This window comes from Andrographis paniculata, unplaced genomic scaffold, assembly GCF_009805555.1.
Source record: "Andrographis paniculata isolate CXL003 unplaced genomic scaffold, ASM980555v1 Contig32END, whole genome shotgun sequence".
NCBI classification, from domain to species: Eukaryota; Viridiplantae; Streptophyta; class Magnoliopsida; order Lamiales; family Acanthaceae; genus Andrographis; species Andrographis paniculata.
The window spans coordinates 5726386-5741328 of NW_026137565.1; the positions used below are offsets into that span (position 1 = coordinate 5726386).

At 39.1% G+C, this 14943-nt stretch overlaps 4 protein-coding genes and 1 non-coding gene across 10 annotated transcripts; 2 read left to right on the plus strand and 3 right to left on the minus strand.

Annotated features, from left to right (window-relative positions):
• Positions 1 to 35: 35 nt before the first annotated feature.
• Positions 36 to 107, minus strand: TRNAW-CCA (transfer RNA tryptophan (anticodon CCA)). The gene has a single exon. It is a non-coding gene; the product is annotated as a tRNA-Trp (tRNA).
• A 159-nt stretch (positions 108 to 266) lies between these two features.
• LOC127247311 (photosystem I reaction center subunit V, chloroplastic) lies at positions 267 to 1044 on the plus strand. Its single transcript, XM_051269120.1, has one exon. The coding sequence runs from the start codon at positions 458 to 460 to the stop codon at positions 893 to 895; it is 438 nt and encodes a 145-aa protein (XP_051125077.1). The 5' UTR covers positions 267 to 457; the 3' UTR covers positions 896 to 1044.
• Positions 1045 to 3741: 2697 nt separating this feature from the next.
• LOC127247395 (uncharacterized) lies at positions 3742 to 4809 on the plus strand. Its single transcript, XM_051269223.1, has one exon. It carries the CDS (start codon positions 3844 to 3846, stop codon positions 4807 to 4809), a length of 966 nt encoding a protein of 321 aa, XP_051125180.1. The 5' UTR covers positions 3742 to 3843.
• A 195-nt stretch (positions 4810 to 5004) lies between these two features.
• On the minus strand, positions 5005 to 7183 carry LOC127247125 (WPP domain-interacting protein 1-like). 3 transcript variants are annotated; one of them, XM_051268845.1, is made up of 3 exons: positions 7040 to 7183; positions 5724 to 6768; positions 5005 to 5641 (listed from the first exon to the last, which is right to left on the minus strand). In XM_051268845.1, exons 2-3 carry the CDS (start codon positions 6766 to 6768, stop codon positions 5148 to 5150), a joined length of 1539 nt encoding a protein of 512 aa, XP_051124802.1. In that variant the 5' UTR covers positions 7040 to 7183; the 3' UTR covers positions 5005 to 5147. The 3 variants fall into 3 exon arrangements, with proteins under 3 accessions (XP_051124802.1, XP_051124801.1, XP_051124803.1); XM_051268844.1 differs by having other exon boundaries at positions 6996 to 7167; XM_051268846.1 differs by having other exon boundaries at positions 7030 to 7166.
• Positions 7184 to 8470: 1287 nt separating this feature from the next.
• Positions 8471 to 14943, minus strand: LOC127247126 (uncharacterized). Of its 4 annotated transcripts, none has more exons than XM_051268850.1 (4): positions 14821 to 14943; positions 13014 to 13497; positions 11414 to 12476; positions 8471 to 11221 (listed from the first exon to the last, which is right to left on the minus strand). In XM_051268850.1, exons 2-4 carry the CDS (start codon positions 13196 to 13198, stop codon positions 8750 to 8752), a joined length of 3720 nt encoding a protein of 1239 aa, XP_051124807.1. In that variant the 5' UTR covers positions 13199 to 13497; positions 14821 to 14943; the 3' UTR covers positions 8471 to 8749. The 4 variants fall into 4 exon arrangements, with proteins under 4 accessions (XP_051124807.1, XP_051124804.1, XP_051124805.1 ...); XM_051268847.1 differs by lacking the exon at positions 14821 to 14943 and adding an exon at positions 14494 to 14766; XM_051268848.1 differs by lacking the exon at positions 14821 to 14943 and adding an exon at positions 13917 to 14463.

The window sequence follows — 14943 nt, forward strand, 5'->3', positions numbered from 1 at the left end:
AAAAAAACCATTAGGATCCTTCGTAATTAAGGGATTGAACCCGACGTGAATCGAACACGCAACCTTCTGATCTGGAGTCAGACGCGCTACCATTGCGCCACGGATCCTTGCGTATGCAATATTGTATTTAGTTTTACTTATATTGGAATGTGTATATATATATATATTAAAAATAAATCTGTGATCAGGAGAGAACCAATGAAAAAGAGGCAGGTCAGCGTGGAAAATCTTGGAAGCGTCTCTCCGCTCCTCACAGAGAATGGTTAGTAATAATCCCAATCCAAACCTGATCCATCCACCCATAGTCCAACTGAAGCTCTCTCGTTCCCAGCCATATAACCAATACTGCTAATAATTTGTTTGTTTCTTTTAATCGAGCTTCTTCTTCTTCTAAGCTTAGGTTGGGTTGTGTTGGGTGTCCTCCTCCAATCCGTCAGTGAATTGAATTAGTTAATTAATGGCGTCGTCATCGTCGTGCCTGTTCTCCCCCCCGACCTTCCTGCGGGGATTGAGGCCTCTGGAGAAGGCGGCGGGGCCTGTGAGTGTGGGCGTTAGGAGGTGGAAGAAGCTGGGGGCGGGGGCGGGGGCGGTGAAGGCGGAGCTGAACCCATCGGTGGTGATAAGCCTGAGCACGGGGGTGTCGCTGGTGCTGGGGCGGTTCGTGTTCTTCAACTTCCAGAGGGAGAACGTGGCGAAGCAGGTCCCGGAGCAGAACGGGGTGTCCCACTTCGAGGCCGGGGATAAGAGGGCCAAGGAGTACGTCAGCCTCCTCAAATCCAACGACCCCGTCGGATTCAACATCGTCGACGTCCTCGCCTGGGGCTCCATCGGCCACATCGTCGCCTACTACATCCTCGCCACCACCGGCAACGCCTACAACCCCAGCTTCTTCTGATCCCTCCCCTTCAATTTCATATTATTATTACTGTATTATCGTCATCGTCGTCTCCCCTCCCCTCCCCTCCCACTGCTGTGAATTGTGATGTAATGTAATATATATATATTGCTGTTGTTTTTGTTAATTTCTAATTCGAGCTCGCTCCACTTTGAATTGTGTAAAGATGATGATGATGATGATGATGATGGCGATGGCGATAGTTAGTAAGATTTGTTTTTTTAATTTGTTTAATCTATCACAGCAGATAAAAAATGCACAATATAATTACAAAACTAACTCTTACAAAGAACAACAATTTATCTTCAAATCTTCCTAAATTTCAAATCTAAACCAAATATTCAGAAGGCAATGTACTCCCTATAAATTAATTAATCAAGATTCTTTTTTTTTTTTTTTTTAATGTTATAAAATACATATACATAATCTGAAAAATAAAAATCAACTCACTACTCACTCACTCAGTCACTTGACCAATGCAATCAAACAAAATTACAGATTAAAATTTAATTTATATATATATATATATATATATTATCAGTTGTGGGCTGAATGAAATCAAATGCATAAACAATCAATTTTAAGAAAAAATATATATATATATATATCATTTATATGCAAAACAAATGGTAGGCTTTTTTTTTAAAAAAAAATAATAATAATATTACTCGAATGATAATATTAAAAAACAAATAAACAGTAAAAAAATTGAATAAGATAAGGTAGTGGCAGTCAATTAGAAACAACAAAGTCAATGCCCAAACTCAGATTAAATACTCAGCCCTATTTATTTCAATATATATCGAATGTGGTACAATAAGAATCCTATGAAAATTTGGTCACTTTTTGAATTGGTAAAATAAAATAATAGTAACAATAATTATGTCACTGCCTTATATATATAACAAAAACGTGTGAGCCCTCTAACCACGATTTTAGGGTATTTCTATTTATCGACTAAATTTAGGATGAACATCATTTGGTAATAAAAATGGGTATATATGGAAAAATATCATTTCCATAAATAATTTTGTAAAATTATGATAGCAAATAAATTAAAACCGCGTGGAAAAAGGATCCCATTTGTGTAATTATTTATTAAGATTTGCACAACAAATATTCTCCTCATTTAATAAAAATCATAAACATTTAATTAGATGTCACTCATTTCTATACTTATTTTTGGATGTTTTCACAATTGTTTGTTAATTTGTGCTCAGCAAATATGAGCCGTTTGATCATAATCCTATGGTCCATAGAAGAAAAAAAAAAAAAAAAAAAAAAACAGAGATAAGGATAATGATGTAATTAATTAAAAGATATATGAGTTTTTAATATAGTATAGACATATTAATTCAGTTACGATTATAGGTTTATAAAATATTATTGATTTGATTAATTTTTTTTAGCTATTTAACATATGAGAATTTTTTAGGAGTATATTTTATATTTAATAATAAATAAATAAATAAATGATCATCAAATAAGTAATTCTGACTCTATTTAAATAGAGACTTTAAAATTTTGAAAAATTTAAAAATATATATAATATTTGATATGATATTTTTTTTTTTATATAAAAATTAAGTATTTAACTTAATATTTAGTTATTTATATGTATTTTAATTGTTAAAAATATTGAATGAAAATATATATCTAATGAATAGAGGCATAATATTTTTTTGGTAAACAAATACTAATAAATATTGAACTAATTGTAGTAGGATCAACGTATTGATGATCATATTTTTACAAGATATTGATTTATTGAAATTTATCTATAATTGTTAGGCTGCGTTTGTTTGGATTTTGGTATTGATTTTCTTACTGTACAATCGTCACAACTCTATGTATGTATTCAAATCAAAACAAATAAACTATTAGTACTATTCTTCTTAAAGTTCTATTAATCTTTTTTATTATTTTATTGATATTCATCTTACACTGATATAATTTTTTTTTCTTCTCGTATCATCGAACACTAAAAAAAAAAATGAAAATAAAAATTGAAGGGCTAGTGTTTTCCAACTAATACATTTATATCAATTTTCCTAAATAATTTTTTTTATATAGTATATAATTTCGATCATCCATAAATATATGTAAGAATTAATGATTATAAGTATGGTAAGTTGATGATACATTCCCACAAATAAAAAAAAAAAAAAAAAAAAAAAAACCCACTTTCCTTTTCATATTTTAAAAATATGTTTACTGTAAATTAATCAATGTGGTATATGATATGCATCAAAAAAATAATAATAATAATAATAATAATAATGATAATAATAAAATTTAGTTATAAATAGGCACAATTAGAGTGACCTTATTAATTTGCAGTAAATGAGAATCAAAATCCACCCAATGAATTAAATGGAAAGAAAATTTCAATATTGACCAGACGTGCACATTCATTCCAAATTCAACTGCATTTAATTCAAATGTTTATATTAAATAAATAGAAAACAACATTTAAATAAGGCAGATTTTATTTTTCTCAATATTAATAAAAATAAAATAATAATAATAATAATAAGGGGCAAAAAGACTGGAAGAACGTGACCGTCAATCTCTGCCCAGCAGTTGCCAACTGACTCTTGAGGTTCCTCATCTTCTTCGTCGTCGTCGTCTTCGTGCTTCTTCTCCATTTATATTTCTCTGAGCTCCGATCATAAATTCTATTCACATATACATATATATATATATACGTTTTTAATTAGGGCAGCTGAATCTTCTTAAGCTTCTTCTATTTTTATTCTTCTGTGCTTATTGTTGTCAATCGATCGACGGTTTTCCCCCATTTTCATCTCTGCATTTCTTCCATAGCTCAATCCTTCCATTAATCAACCAATCAATCCAGTTTAGCGTTGTTGTTGTGCTTCTTCTTCTTTCAATTTTGATTTCTTTTGGGTGTAATTTGGTGATCGGGGAAGTAGAAATCTGTGAAAATGTCGGTAAAAGAAGAAGAGAGAATGGAGGGTTGCAGAAATGGCGGCGATGAGATGAAAAGGCTTCGGAGGAACGATGTGGAAAGGGTTTGTCGTGTCTGCGGCAAAGTTTTCAGCTCAGGTAAGGCTTTAGGAGGTCACATGAGGGTTCATTTCCGTACGCCAAACGACGTCGTTAGAGTTAGAGCTTCTCCGGCGGCGGTTTCCGACAAGGAGCATATTCCGGCGACACCTACCGGAAATGTTTGCGTCATCTGCCGCAAGAAGTTCCCGTCGATGAAGTCGCTGTTTGGCCACATGAGGTGCCATCCCGACAGGGGTTGGAGGGGAATCCACCCGCCGCCGGCGACGGCTAAAAATAGTACTTCTTCATCCTCACCATTTTCCGATCCATCGGAAATCGACTACGACGAAGGCGAATGCAGGAATATTCCGGCGGTCGATTTAGCAGCGTCGTTGAGGGGTTGGACAGCGACAGCAAAGCGCGGCCGCAGACCCGCCGCGGCGGCGGCGTCTTCTTCATCGGCGCTGTCGAGCTCCGGCGACGATGATCGGCTGCACGACGCTGTTAATTATCTAATGATGCTTGCTCAGGGGAACCCGGCCCGGCGAGAAGAGTTGGAGGAATCCGATGACGGTGAAGGTAGCTTCTGCAATGAAGAAGAAATCGATCAGGTGTTTGGATCTGCAGGGAAGACGACGATCACTGATGGAGCAGTAGTCAATGAAGTAGAGGAAAAGGGTAGTGGAGAATCTGTCAACGAAGGTTCGAACGACCACGAAGCCACGACACAGCTAAACGACAAAAGTTGGGAGTACGAGGATCACGTGTCGATGATGACGAAGAGTAAGAAGAGGAAAAGCATCAGCAGCAGCTTATCTGAGGGTCCAGGAGCTCCATCGAAAGTCCTGGACTTCGATCTGAACGAGATTCCACACCCCGACGACGAAGAACCTCAAAATTGACTCTTTTTGTCATAATCTTTGTTCATAACACAACTTCTTGATGATGATGAATTTCTGGCCGTTGATCTTGTTCGATAGATCTCGTCGGCTTGTAGTACTATATCAACTATGGTTAGTTATATATATTACATGCAGTTTGATTTTTATTTTTGTAGTATTTACAATTTCTTCATGAAAATGATAAAAATCACAATCTGAAAGCAAATTATTGCATTGTTCACAGAAAAATAAAGCAGCTTCAAAGCAAACACAGCAGCTAATGAAGAAGTTGCAAAACAGTGTTGAAAATTCCCTCTGTAACAAAAACTGCAGCTCGAGTTTTCATCCTCGAATAAGAACTATGTCGGGAGGGGGGCTGCATGATGATGATGATTTTGCGCTATGCGTTGTATGAAGATGGCAAAGATAACTACCAATGCAACGAGCTGAATGAAGAAACACGAGCTGTGCTTCCAAATTGTTTTCTGGAGATGTAATATTTCGTCGGCTCTAGAAATGTTTTCGCAAACATTTTCCAGCTTCTCAGCCTCATTCCGCAGCATTTCAGCGTTCTTTTCTGTATTTCCGAGCATTTGTTTTTGCTCTTCCAAAATTGTAATCTGAGCAGCTTTCAGCTTCTGGACTGTTGTTGATATTACCAAATATTCAACCTCAGCTTCGATTTTTTGCTTAAAGAGGTCTTCAAGATCTGCTGAAATGTCTTCGCTTGCTTCTACTATGACATTGAATTGCTCTACCCGGGGGAAACCATTAGGTGTGAATTCTGTGTGTAGGCCTGAAACATAATCATCCGCAGAAATATCTTTGCCGACATCCTTGAACTTTAGCACCTCTGCAAAAGAAACAAAAGCTGTTCATTAAGAGAAGAACATTATAAATAAAATCCAACAGTGAGTACAAAAATTTGGACCAACCTCTTTCCAGAGCATCTTGAGCAGATTGAAGTGTAAAGATGGAGTCAACTAGAGTATCGAGACCTCTTGAAGAGAAACTCAAGTTTTGACTAACATTCCACGACGAGTCAGCCACCACGCCCTCATCATCATGTTCATCATTGATGTTGTGTCGACTGCCTTGAGGTATGTCACCATTTTCACCACCATTGATCTTTGACATCGGATTTCTCCTATTATTACTGGCAGAGTATGTTTCGTGCAAAAACACAAACTTGGAGCTTCGTGAATCTGATTCCAAGCTCGACTGAGAGTTTTCCATCTCAATTTTGCTGTGTTCCCCTCTAACCTTTTTCATGGTCTCAATCCTAACCTTTCCCTGCTGATGATCAGACTGCACTGAGTTTGTGTAACTCTTTCCACTCAAACTTCTTCTTATCCTGTTTTTGTCGCGCCCCGTCTCATATTTTACCTTTGGTGCACTGGCTGCTGTGGAAGATCTACTACTCTGATGCTCACTAATCTCTGAATCTATTCCAGCAGAAAATGGAAGCCCCAACCCAAATTCAGAATCATCTAGTGGAACAAGGCTGCCTAACCTCCCAATCACAGCATTTGTGGAAGAAAAAGAACCTTGGCTCTTTTGCTTCCGCTCGCTGTTAACTAGCATTCGTTTGCTCGAATTTACAGCTGAATCCAGCAAGTCTTCTGTCACCTGCATCTCACCAAGATCCAAACTGTTGTCCCCAACCTTGTTGGGATCTCTCCTGATCCTTCTCCATTTCCTCAACCCAAGGCCTTTCTTGGTCTTAGAAACTAAGGAAGACTGGTCATGTTTGATACCAGAAGAAGTTGAATTTACAGAACCTATAACTTCAGTTTCCTTCAGCTTCCCATCAGGAAGCAGCAATTCATTATTATCACCATTTTCTACTGCAGCAGCTCCGTTACCGTAGCAATTCGAATCAGGACTAACTGAATTCGATCTATCAGACACAGAACCATTCGTAATTCCGCCATTATCTTCCAGAGATTCAAGTACCAAACACTCGCTTCCCAAATCCATCTACAGTAAACGTTCCCGAATCCGAGTCAGGAATAAAGATCAAATTACTATTACTCAGATCAAGAGCGAGATCAATGAATAATCAGACCTTTTCTATTATCAAAAAAACACCGCAAGATGCGTAGAAATATACAACGCTGCTAAAGAAGTAAATTCAACACAGAACTCGATTCCAATAAATAATAGTACAAATTCAATTCCGTTTAATCAGAGGAAACGCAACATACCGAGGAACCTAATTAACTCCAGCAGAAACATTACCAAAGCGTACCTTAGGCGTGGACTCCAGAAATGAAAGTTGAATATTTTGGGGAATGAAGAAATCAACAGCAACGGAAACCCTAAATTAATGAATTTGTATACTTAGAACCGTAGGAAAATTATTTTCACCTTCTGTCAAACTTATCATCATTATTACGTTAATTATTTAACTTCAATATATATGTTCGATTTTAGTTTATTTATTTATTTAACGGGGTATATCTCTACTAAATTTTTATTAATTTAATTTAATTTAATTTTCGCTGTATTTAATTACTACGGTCGTTAAATATGTATTTGCAGTAATGTCACGGAAGTTGTCTAAATTTCAATTGAGTTCAATTTGAATACAAAATTGCAAAATTGGGGCACTTTGATCTGACCGGTTTAGGTGGTAGTGCTAGTGGCGGTGATTAGGATAGGGCCCACACGACAACATAGGTATGATCTGGCAATGCGAATAATAAGTCGGTTAGTGGGCCCACTCCTGTCCACGTCAAAGTCAAAACAAACAAATATAATTATCGTATTTTAATTTTTATATATCGGGAATTTATTACATGAAATAGTCACAACCCACAAGCAATTTATTAGTTTTTTTAATAGTTATTTAAATCGAGTTTGCCATATTGAATAAGGATAGATATAGAGAGTCATTTGTTAGTGGTAAACAAACGGTCATGGGAAGGGATGGGATGGGGTGTTTTTGTCGATATCCTTTTTACAACGGATACATTTCATGTAAAAACCAATCGTTGTACTTGTACACACACGATATTGACGCAAACAAAAGGATCATAAAAGCAAATCAAGAAATCAAGAAAAAGCTGTTGGTGCTCATGTGCCTGTGTTGTGCATATACTAATATATAATATTGTACACAAAACTGATATCATTATTATTATTATTATTATTATTATACATACTAAAGTGAATAATTATTTGTGTTTAATTTAATGAAGGAATAATCCAGAAGGACCCCACCAACGTGTTACGGGGAAACTGCACATTACAGTTGAAAATTGAGAATTGAGATATATTTTATAATATTTATTTCTGTAGTTAATTTGAGGAAAGATGAGTTGGTTCTTTTTCGTTGCTGCATTGCATTGCATGCAATAATGGATGACAGACAGACAGAAACGTTTACATACCCCAAAATTCACACCCACACACAAAAACCCCATCCTGCAGATATGTCTAATCTGATCATACTAAGAAGGAAGAAGATAATAATATCCCTAATTTGATTCACATAAATGTCTTCGTCTTCGTCTCCATCTTCATCTTCATCTCCCACTGTCTGCCTCTCCATGCTTTCAATACACAGCTAGGAAAGCAATTTTAATTAATCTCTGTATCTGCATTCCCTAATATACATATATATGCATACGATGAATGATATTTTGAAGCTAAAACAATGGCTGATGATGATGCATGGTTGAAGAAGAAAAACTCCATTATTGAAAGGTTTCTTTGTAGCTAAATCAAAATCATCCTCAAAACTGCCTAACTCCTATCAGAGTTTAACTTGAAATGCTGATATACAGTATAATAATCGATCGTCTTCATCACAGAAAATTATAGAAAATCTCATTCATCTTTCGACAGTTGCTGATCGATGATCAATTGTCTTCATCATACTTTGTTTTTCATAGCATTTAAGAAGGGCATTAGGCAGCTATAGCTAGCTTTCATTCTAGCCATTGGTATCGACCGATCACGAAAATCCCGAAGAGAAATACAGCGAAGCAGGCGGCGCTCGGGTATTATTTCCATTCTGCGCCACAGGCAAAGCGTAGCCTCCCCTCGCCATCTGGTAATGGTAGTAGAATGGATCCACTCGCCTCGACTCGCATTGCAATCCCATTGTCGCCGAGGATTCTCCAAACCTCATGTTCCTGTTAAGCTCCTGAGTCGAGGTCATCCCTTTCATGGCTGGATTGGCAGCAGCTTTGTTTCCTGGCTGTTCGTCGATTACAATCACTTCCTTGTGTTTCAGGCCGCCGGGGATAGGGCTTTGGGCATGCTCAATATCATATGATGCTGCAGAAGACGGCGCGAAATTATTCCCACCAAAATTCTCATTTCGAAACATGGCCGGAGATTGATGAGCAGATAACCATGGAAGCCTAACAGTAGCAGGGATTTTGAAACCATCATAGGAGCTGAAATCGAAGGACTGCGCCGGCGCCGGAGAACCGCTGCTCAGAAAAATGGAAGGGACTTGAGAGACATTAGGACAGAAGGAATAGAGCTCATTGAGATTCTTGCCGGAGGGGAGATGATCGTTGACATGAAACGTCGGGGTCGGGTGGTTCACAACCGTAGCCGAACGTGCCGGCCAAGCATTCAACGAAAGATTTTCGCCTTTGTTCGCTACCATTAAGTTTTTCCCCATCAGTCTCAGGACAGGATTCGGCGTAGACGGGCTAGGAGACTCGCGATCTCCATGGAAGGAAAGCTTCATCTCGGAGTGATTAGAAACTAGCCCCGGACAATACCCGATTGACGAATCTGGATTAGGCTCCTTTGTCGGGATAGTTTCTGATCTTCCGTTGAAAAGGTAAGATTTTTCAATCCGATCATCGAGCAATTTCTTGTCCTGTTGTCGTAACTCTTGATTTACGAAGGAATCTGCAGGTACAGCTGCATCCTTCCTCGAGCAACAACATGGCGAGTTGCTCTTGAATCTGTTAATAGACATCTCATGTAATGCCGAGCTGGATTTCGCTTCAGGATCGGATTTTCTGTCTGCAGTAGCTACCTGCTCGATGGCAACAGGTTCGTTGCGCAAGTTGACGGAGACAGAAGTGGATCTTGCAGCGACAGAATCAGACACTGCCGAAGTAGCAGAAATCGGAGAATCAGAAGAATCATTATCCACTGGTTCATGATCATTTTCTGAAGATTGTATCATACAGGCGGTTAGTGAAGAGTTTCCCTGAAGTTCTTCCGAGCTCATTCGCCCCGGACTCGGCAGAAAGGAACCGGGAGGCCCTGGTATGGGGATTGGGTCGACATCGACAAAATAATTCCCTTGCGCCTTGTTTTCGATTTTATCGGCGCAGAACCCCTCTTGCTCGCCATCCAGTGGCGGCTCAGCCAGGCAACTGTATCCACCACCGGCAGGATAATGGAGCGCCGGAAATCCAGTTTCCAAAGATTTGCTGAAGGCTGAGAAAGTTTCTTCATCAGCTACCTTATGGGATGCGTCGAAAGCATATTCGTCATGTGTTTTATCGTTTTCCAGGACATTGGATACACCAACTGCAGAATCCTTTCCGGCAGCAGAATTGTTGTTCTTGTCGACGTCATGGCTATCAGATTCAGGAGATGCATATGATCGATTCAAAGCCATGTCTCCTTTCTTCTTGTGAATCTTTGAAACCCTAGCTCCATCATCAAGTGTCTTAGCTGAGGCTCTTTTAGATTGAGCTGCATTGTCTTTCGAACTTTCTCGACGATAAGTTTCATGCTTGGAGTTTATCATTTCTTCCTCTGATCTTGAAGGGTTCTTGAATTCTGAATGCTTTATCCCTAATTTCTTGGATTCTGATGTGGATGCCTGCCGGATGGATAGAAGCTTCTTCTTTTTAAAAGGCGAAAACTGCTTATCTCCAGATCCAGTTGCAGGTTTTGCAGTTCTAGAGCTGAGTAAAGGACTCTCCTCATTTACAGATGAACTGATATTCAAAGCCTTCTTTTTGTTTCTCTGAGACAAGACATCATTTACTGTACCATTCCGAAGATCTGCGTCGCTTGCATGAACCAACTGATTATCTTTCCTCGGCCGTTTGCCATGATTCATCCGATCACCAGATTCCTCGTAGGAAATTCCCGGCGCCTTCTTCTGACAAGGGGGCTTGAAAAATCCATCATTGGAGTCACACAACAATTTCGCCTTTCTTTTGTTGCTTTCAGTAGGTAGAATTGGATCTTCATCACACAAAATTGGCGACACAGACGAGCTCTCCCTCCCTAGGGCGACGCTCTTTAATGACTTCTTCGTTGGACGCTGATTTTCAGGCTCAAGATTGATCTTGTTTTTGAGACCACTCCTTTTGGAGCCTACCCACTGTTTTATCATTCCAATACCTTTAGATTTCATCTGATCACGACTTTCCGGAGGCTGCATAGAATCATCCTTGTAACCTTCATGAAGGAGACTCTTTTGTTGGCTACATTCGACCTGTGATTGTTACACATCGCAAATTTCATACGTTCTTCCCATCCACGAAAAAATTGTAAGCAATATGCATAATATTCAATGACTACAGCCATATTTAGCTCAAAAACAAATAAGGAAACAATCAATAAGTACCAAGATGCAACAAAATCCAACAACAATCAAAGCCGGGATATAAAAGGAAACGAGACGTACCTCCAAATGATGTCTTAAAGAACTTCTCTGTACCCGCGGAGGAGATTTTATAATCTTGTGTTTCTGAGAAACTAACTTCTTCTTACTCAAGGCGTGTTCGATTCCTTTATCCTTTTTGCTAATCTTGCCTTGATTTTGAGCTGGAGAATTCGCATTTGATGGAAGATCACTGAGCTTCGACAGTATCCGAAGCTTTGTGCCATTGGAATCGATGTACACAGAACCCTCCTGATCATCATCCTCGGCGTTTATGTTCTTCTCATCTGCGTACGTCTCCAGATCCTGATCTTCAGAAAAACCCAAGTTCGACGCCCAGTTTGTTCCATTCCTTTTGTCAAGATCCTCCAACGTACACGGTATAGCCGTTTCATATATGTCCACCATTAATCTACTCTTTCTCGGCTTTATTCTATGCTTGTTCAGTTTTGAATTCATTGTCCATTTCACTGAGGACTCCTGAGAAAGGCACTGATCGATATGAGCATTTAAAGTGGTGTTCGAAGAGGACGAGAATGTCTTGCACACCGGGCATACTTTCGTAGCCATTGTGTCCGAAACAACAAAATTGTTCGCGGACAAGTCCTCGGGCCCCTTCGCCTCAGCCGCGCTTTTCAGTTTCACAATCAATTTACACTTCTTTACAGGGTTTTGGTTACTGCTCTTCGCCTTGTTGGATGCTCCAGCTGCAAATCCGAGCTTCTTCGAAGAAGGAAAAGACTCGGCTACCGGCTCCAGGTTCGGACTTCTAACCTGGCGAGTCGAATTTACATCGGAACAAGTTCGATCACTCGTTGTAGTAGATGGCAATGCTTTATCCTCTTCTTCGAATCCACCTGAGTCGATGTTCTTATCCTCAGCTACTTCCTGACCAATGCTTCGATCACTCACCTCGAATTCATTGTCACCGGAAGGTTTTTCCGGCGACGGATTTCTTACAGAATCCAGAGACTGGAATGGCGGCAGCACTTCCTTCACGCCATACTTGAGACAAAGCTGCAAGTTCTTCAGAGAAAATGGCCAATTGTTCTCGACATTTTTGCCCCGAGTGTTGAAGACATAATCTCTGTTAAGAAACACAAGCAACAACAAACTTTTGAGACTAGAAATTAAGTTCTTTAACACAGAATAGTAAAAAAAGAAAAAGAAATCTTTGTTTCTTCTTCTGTCGGCAGAGGATTCGGGCCACCTCAATCTGATCAAACGGCACGGAAGTTTGAACAGGCGAGAAGGAAGGAGAGTTTGAACGGGATGGGGGTTTTCGTCATCCATGAAATGACCAAATCAAAAAGAGATGAACGGTCAAGATTTGACTATGATGACAAAGAAGGGAGACAAGAGGAGCAGACTTATTAATTTCGAACACAGAACAACAACCAAAGAGGCGTTTAACCCGAAAACCCCGTCGTCGATAAAAAGGAAAAACACCGTGATTAAGTAAGTTCCAGAATTAGCCAGAAGAAGGGATCTGGTTTGAAGCCATGGCGAGGCTGATGAATCGAGAACAGATACTATGTTGCCTGGATCTGACCGACCAAAGGAAGACAAAACCATCACCAAAGAGGAAGTTACAAGAGGTGAAATTAAGATGGGGGGATTTTACCTTATGGAGAATTTGGGAAGTGTATTGGAGTCATCGGGGCCTGACCGGAACAGATCTGCAGCTACCTCAAGCTGGTTATGGCGATTACAGTCATCAGAAGCCCCTTCCTCATCATTATTGCTCTGCGAGATTAATTCACCGCAAGGACATGGGAGATCTGGTGGAGGGTTTTCAGTGGATAACATCTGCTGATAGGATTTTGATTTCTTCTTGCGCTGTCTACCCAACAGTCACAAGAACAAACAATCGCACATATATATAGATGTCTGTATCTATCTCCTTCCCCAAAAACGCAGCAGCAGCTCTATCTTGGGGATTTTCTAATTTTAATTTATTTATTTTTTGTTTGGGAATTCTGCTCAGCCTTCAAAACAACAGTAACCCGAAGTCCCTCTTCTCAAGACAAAAGTTCGCCCAAACCCCACCACCACTCACCCCCAAGATCTCACCTTTTCGTCATAAAAATCCATCCATCAGATCGACCCTGCAAAACAATTGGTTTGAAAAAACACGTATGTTAGCAGAAAACTCAGAAGTTTTTAGGGGAAATAAATAAACACACAGGCAGTGATTATCCCCCCAACCACGTTATTTTATGTGCTCGGATTGGGTAAATTGGAAGCTTGTTTATGTGCTAAATCATCACTGAGCTCTATGGGGAGGGCCTGATCAAGGAGGAGGAGTGCCTACTTTTGGGAATGATCAACCCTAATTAATCGTTATTTTATGTGGGCAATCCACATAAATTTAGCATATTTTTGCAAGATTGGAAACCCACTGCGACGCTTACGACAACCCAAAAAATCCAAGTACAGGAAAGAAAATTAAAATCGAGGTCCAAACACGAGTGATGAATCAGAAAAGATTCCCTAAATGAAGCAAGAAAATCTCAGGCTTACATACGCATAAAATGATCTCAAAATCAAAGGCATCCGCCGGAGGCTTTGTAGGGTGGGAGACAGATTTCACAAGAAAAATATATATTCAAGAAAATCAGGGATCGGTAATCATCATATCTTTCGCCAGATTGAGTGAACAGTAGACACAAGAATAGCAAAAGCCCAGTATCACAAACAAGCACAGTTCAGATTTATACATTGTTTAGGTCAAGATAAGAAAGAGGCTAAGGATTTTCAATCTAAAACCCAAATCGCCAAAGAATCACAGCAAAGTACAGATCATAAAATTACAAAACAATACATACTAGTTTACAGTAGATCAGGAAAAATAAATCCAAACAATTAGAAGCCCTGACCAAAAGAAAGGAACAATCGAAAGAGTAAAGAGATCGAACTGTAGAAAAGAAATCAAAAACTCTTGAATCCATTGCGAGAAGAAAACATCAAAATCGAAGGATTTATCTGCCAAAGCAAGTCGAGAAAAACCAGTTTGTGAACACAGAAAACGCTAAAGAAAGAACCCTTCGAAAGAGAAACAAAAACCCAGAAGAAGAAAACACCACATCACACTATATACAGACCTTCTCAGCTTTGAAACTCTTTAAACGTAAGAAGAAGAATGGGAGATCGAAACAAGGTTTTCGGATGGAGAGAGATGGTTGCAGGAGATTGAGAAGAAGAAAGAAAGAAGAGGGATCCAGAGAGAGTAGAGAGAGAAAGCTGTATGTATTGTTGTATATCAGTGAGATACAAATCGAGGAAGGAAGAGAAACAAGCACCACCCACTCATACATCATAAATAAAAATACATTAAAATAAAGACCGGTGAGGTATCGGGTTCTCTCTCTCTCTCTCCTGGTTCCTCTTTCTCTCTCTAAAAAAAAAAAAGAAAAAAAGCAGGTTTGTACCATTCAACACCGCACGATTCACCTCCCTTCTGTGAACAATGCGTGAGAGAGAAATTAAAAGCTACAGCTGCAATATAGAGAGAGAGAGGGTAGAAAGAGATATTCAAGAAAGAAAGAAGCAAC

What these genes read in the sequence shown, in the direction of transcription:
- LOC127247311 (XM_051269120.1), top strand. Translation starts at nt 458, where the DNA reads ATGGCGTCGTCATCGTCGTGCCTGTTCTCCCCCCCGACCTTCCTGCGG.
- LOC127247395 (XM_051269223.1), top strand. Translation starts at nt 3,844, where the DNA reads ATGTCGGTAAAAGAAGAAGAGAGAATGGAGGGTTGCAGAAATGGCGGC.
- LOC127247126 (XM_051268850.1), bottom strand. Translation starts at nt 13,198, where the DNA reads ATGTTATCCACTGAAAACCCTCCACCAGATCTCCCATGTCCTTGCGGT. An exon ending in CTTCCCAAATTCTCCATAAG is followed by an intron (nt 12,477 to 13,013) that starts GTAAAATCCCCC and finishes GTTTCTTAACAG; the next exon opens with AGATTATGTCTTCAACACTC. An exon ending in CTTTAAGACATCATTTGGAG is followed by an intron (nt 11,222 to 11,413) that starts GTACGTCTCGTT and finishes TAACAATCACAG; the next exon opens with GTCGAATGTAGCCAACAAAA.
- LOC127247125 (XM_051268845.1), bottom strand. Translation starts at nt 6,768, where the DNA reads ATGGATTTGGGAAGCGAGTGTTTGGTACTTGAATCTCTGGAAGATAAT. An exon ending in TCAAGATGCTCTGGAAAGAG is followed by an intron (nt 5,642 to 5,723) that starts GTTGGTCCAAAT and finishes TTTCTTTTGCAG; the next exon opens with AGGTGCTAAAGTTCAAGGAT.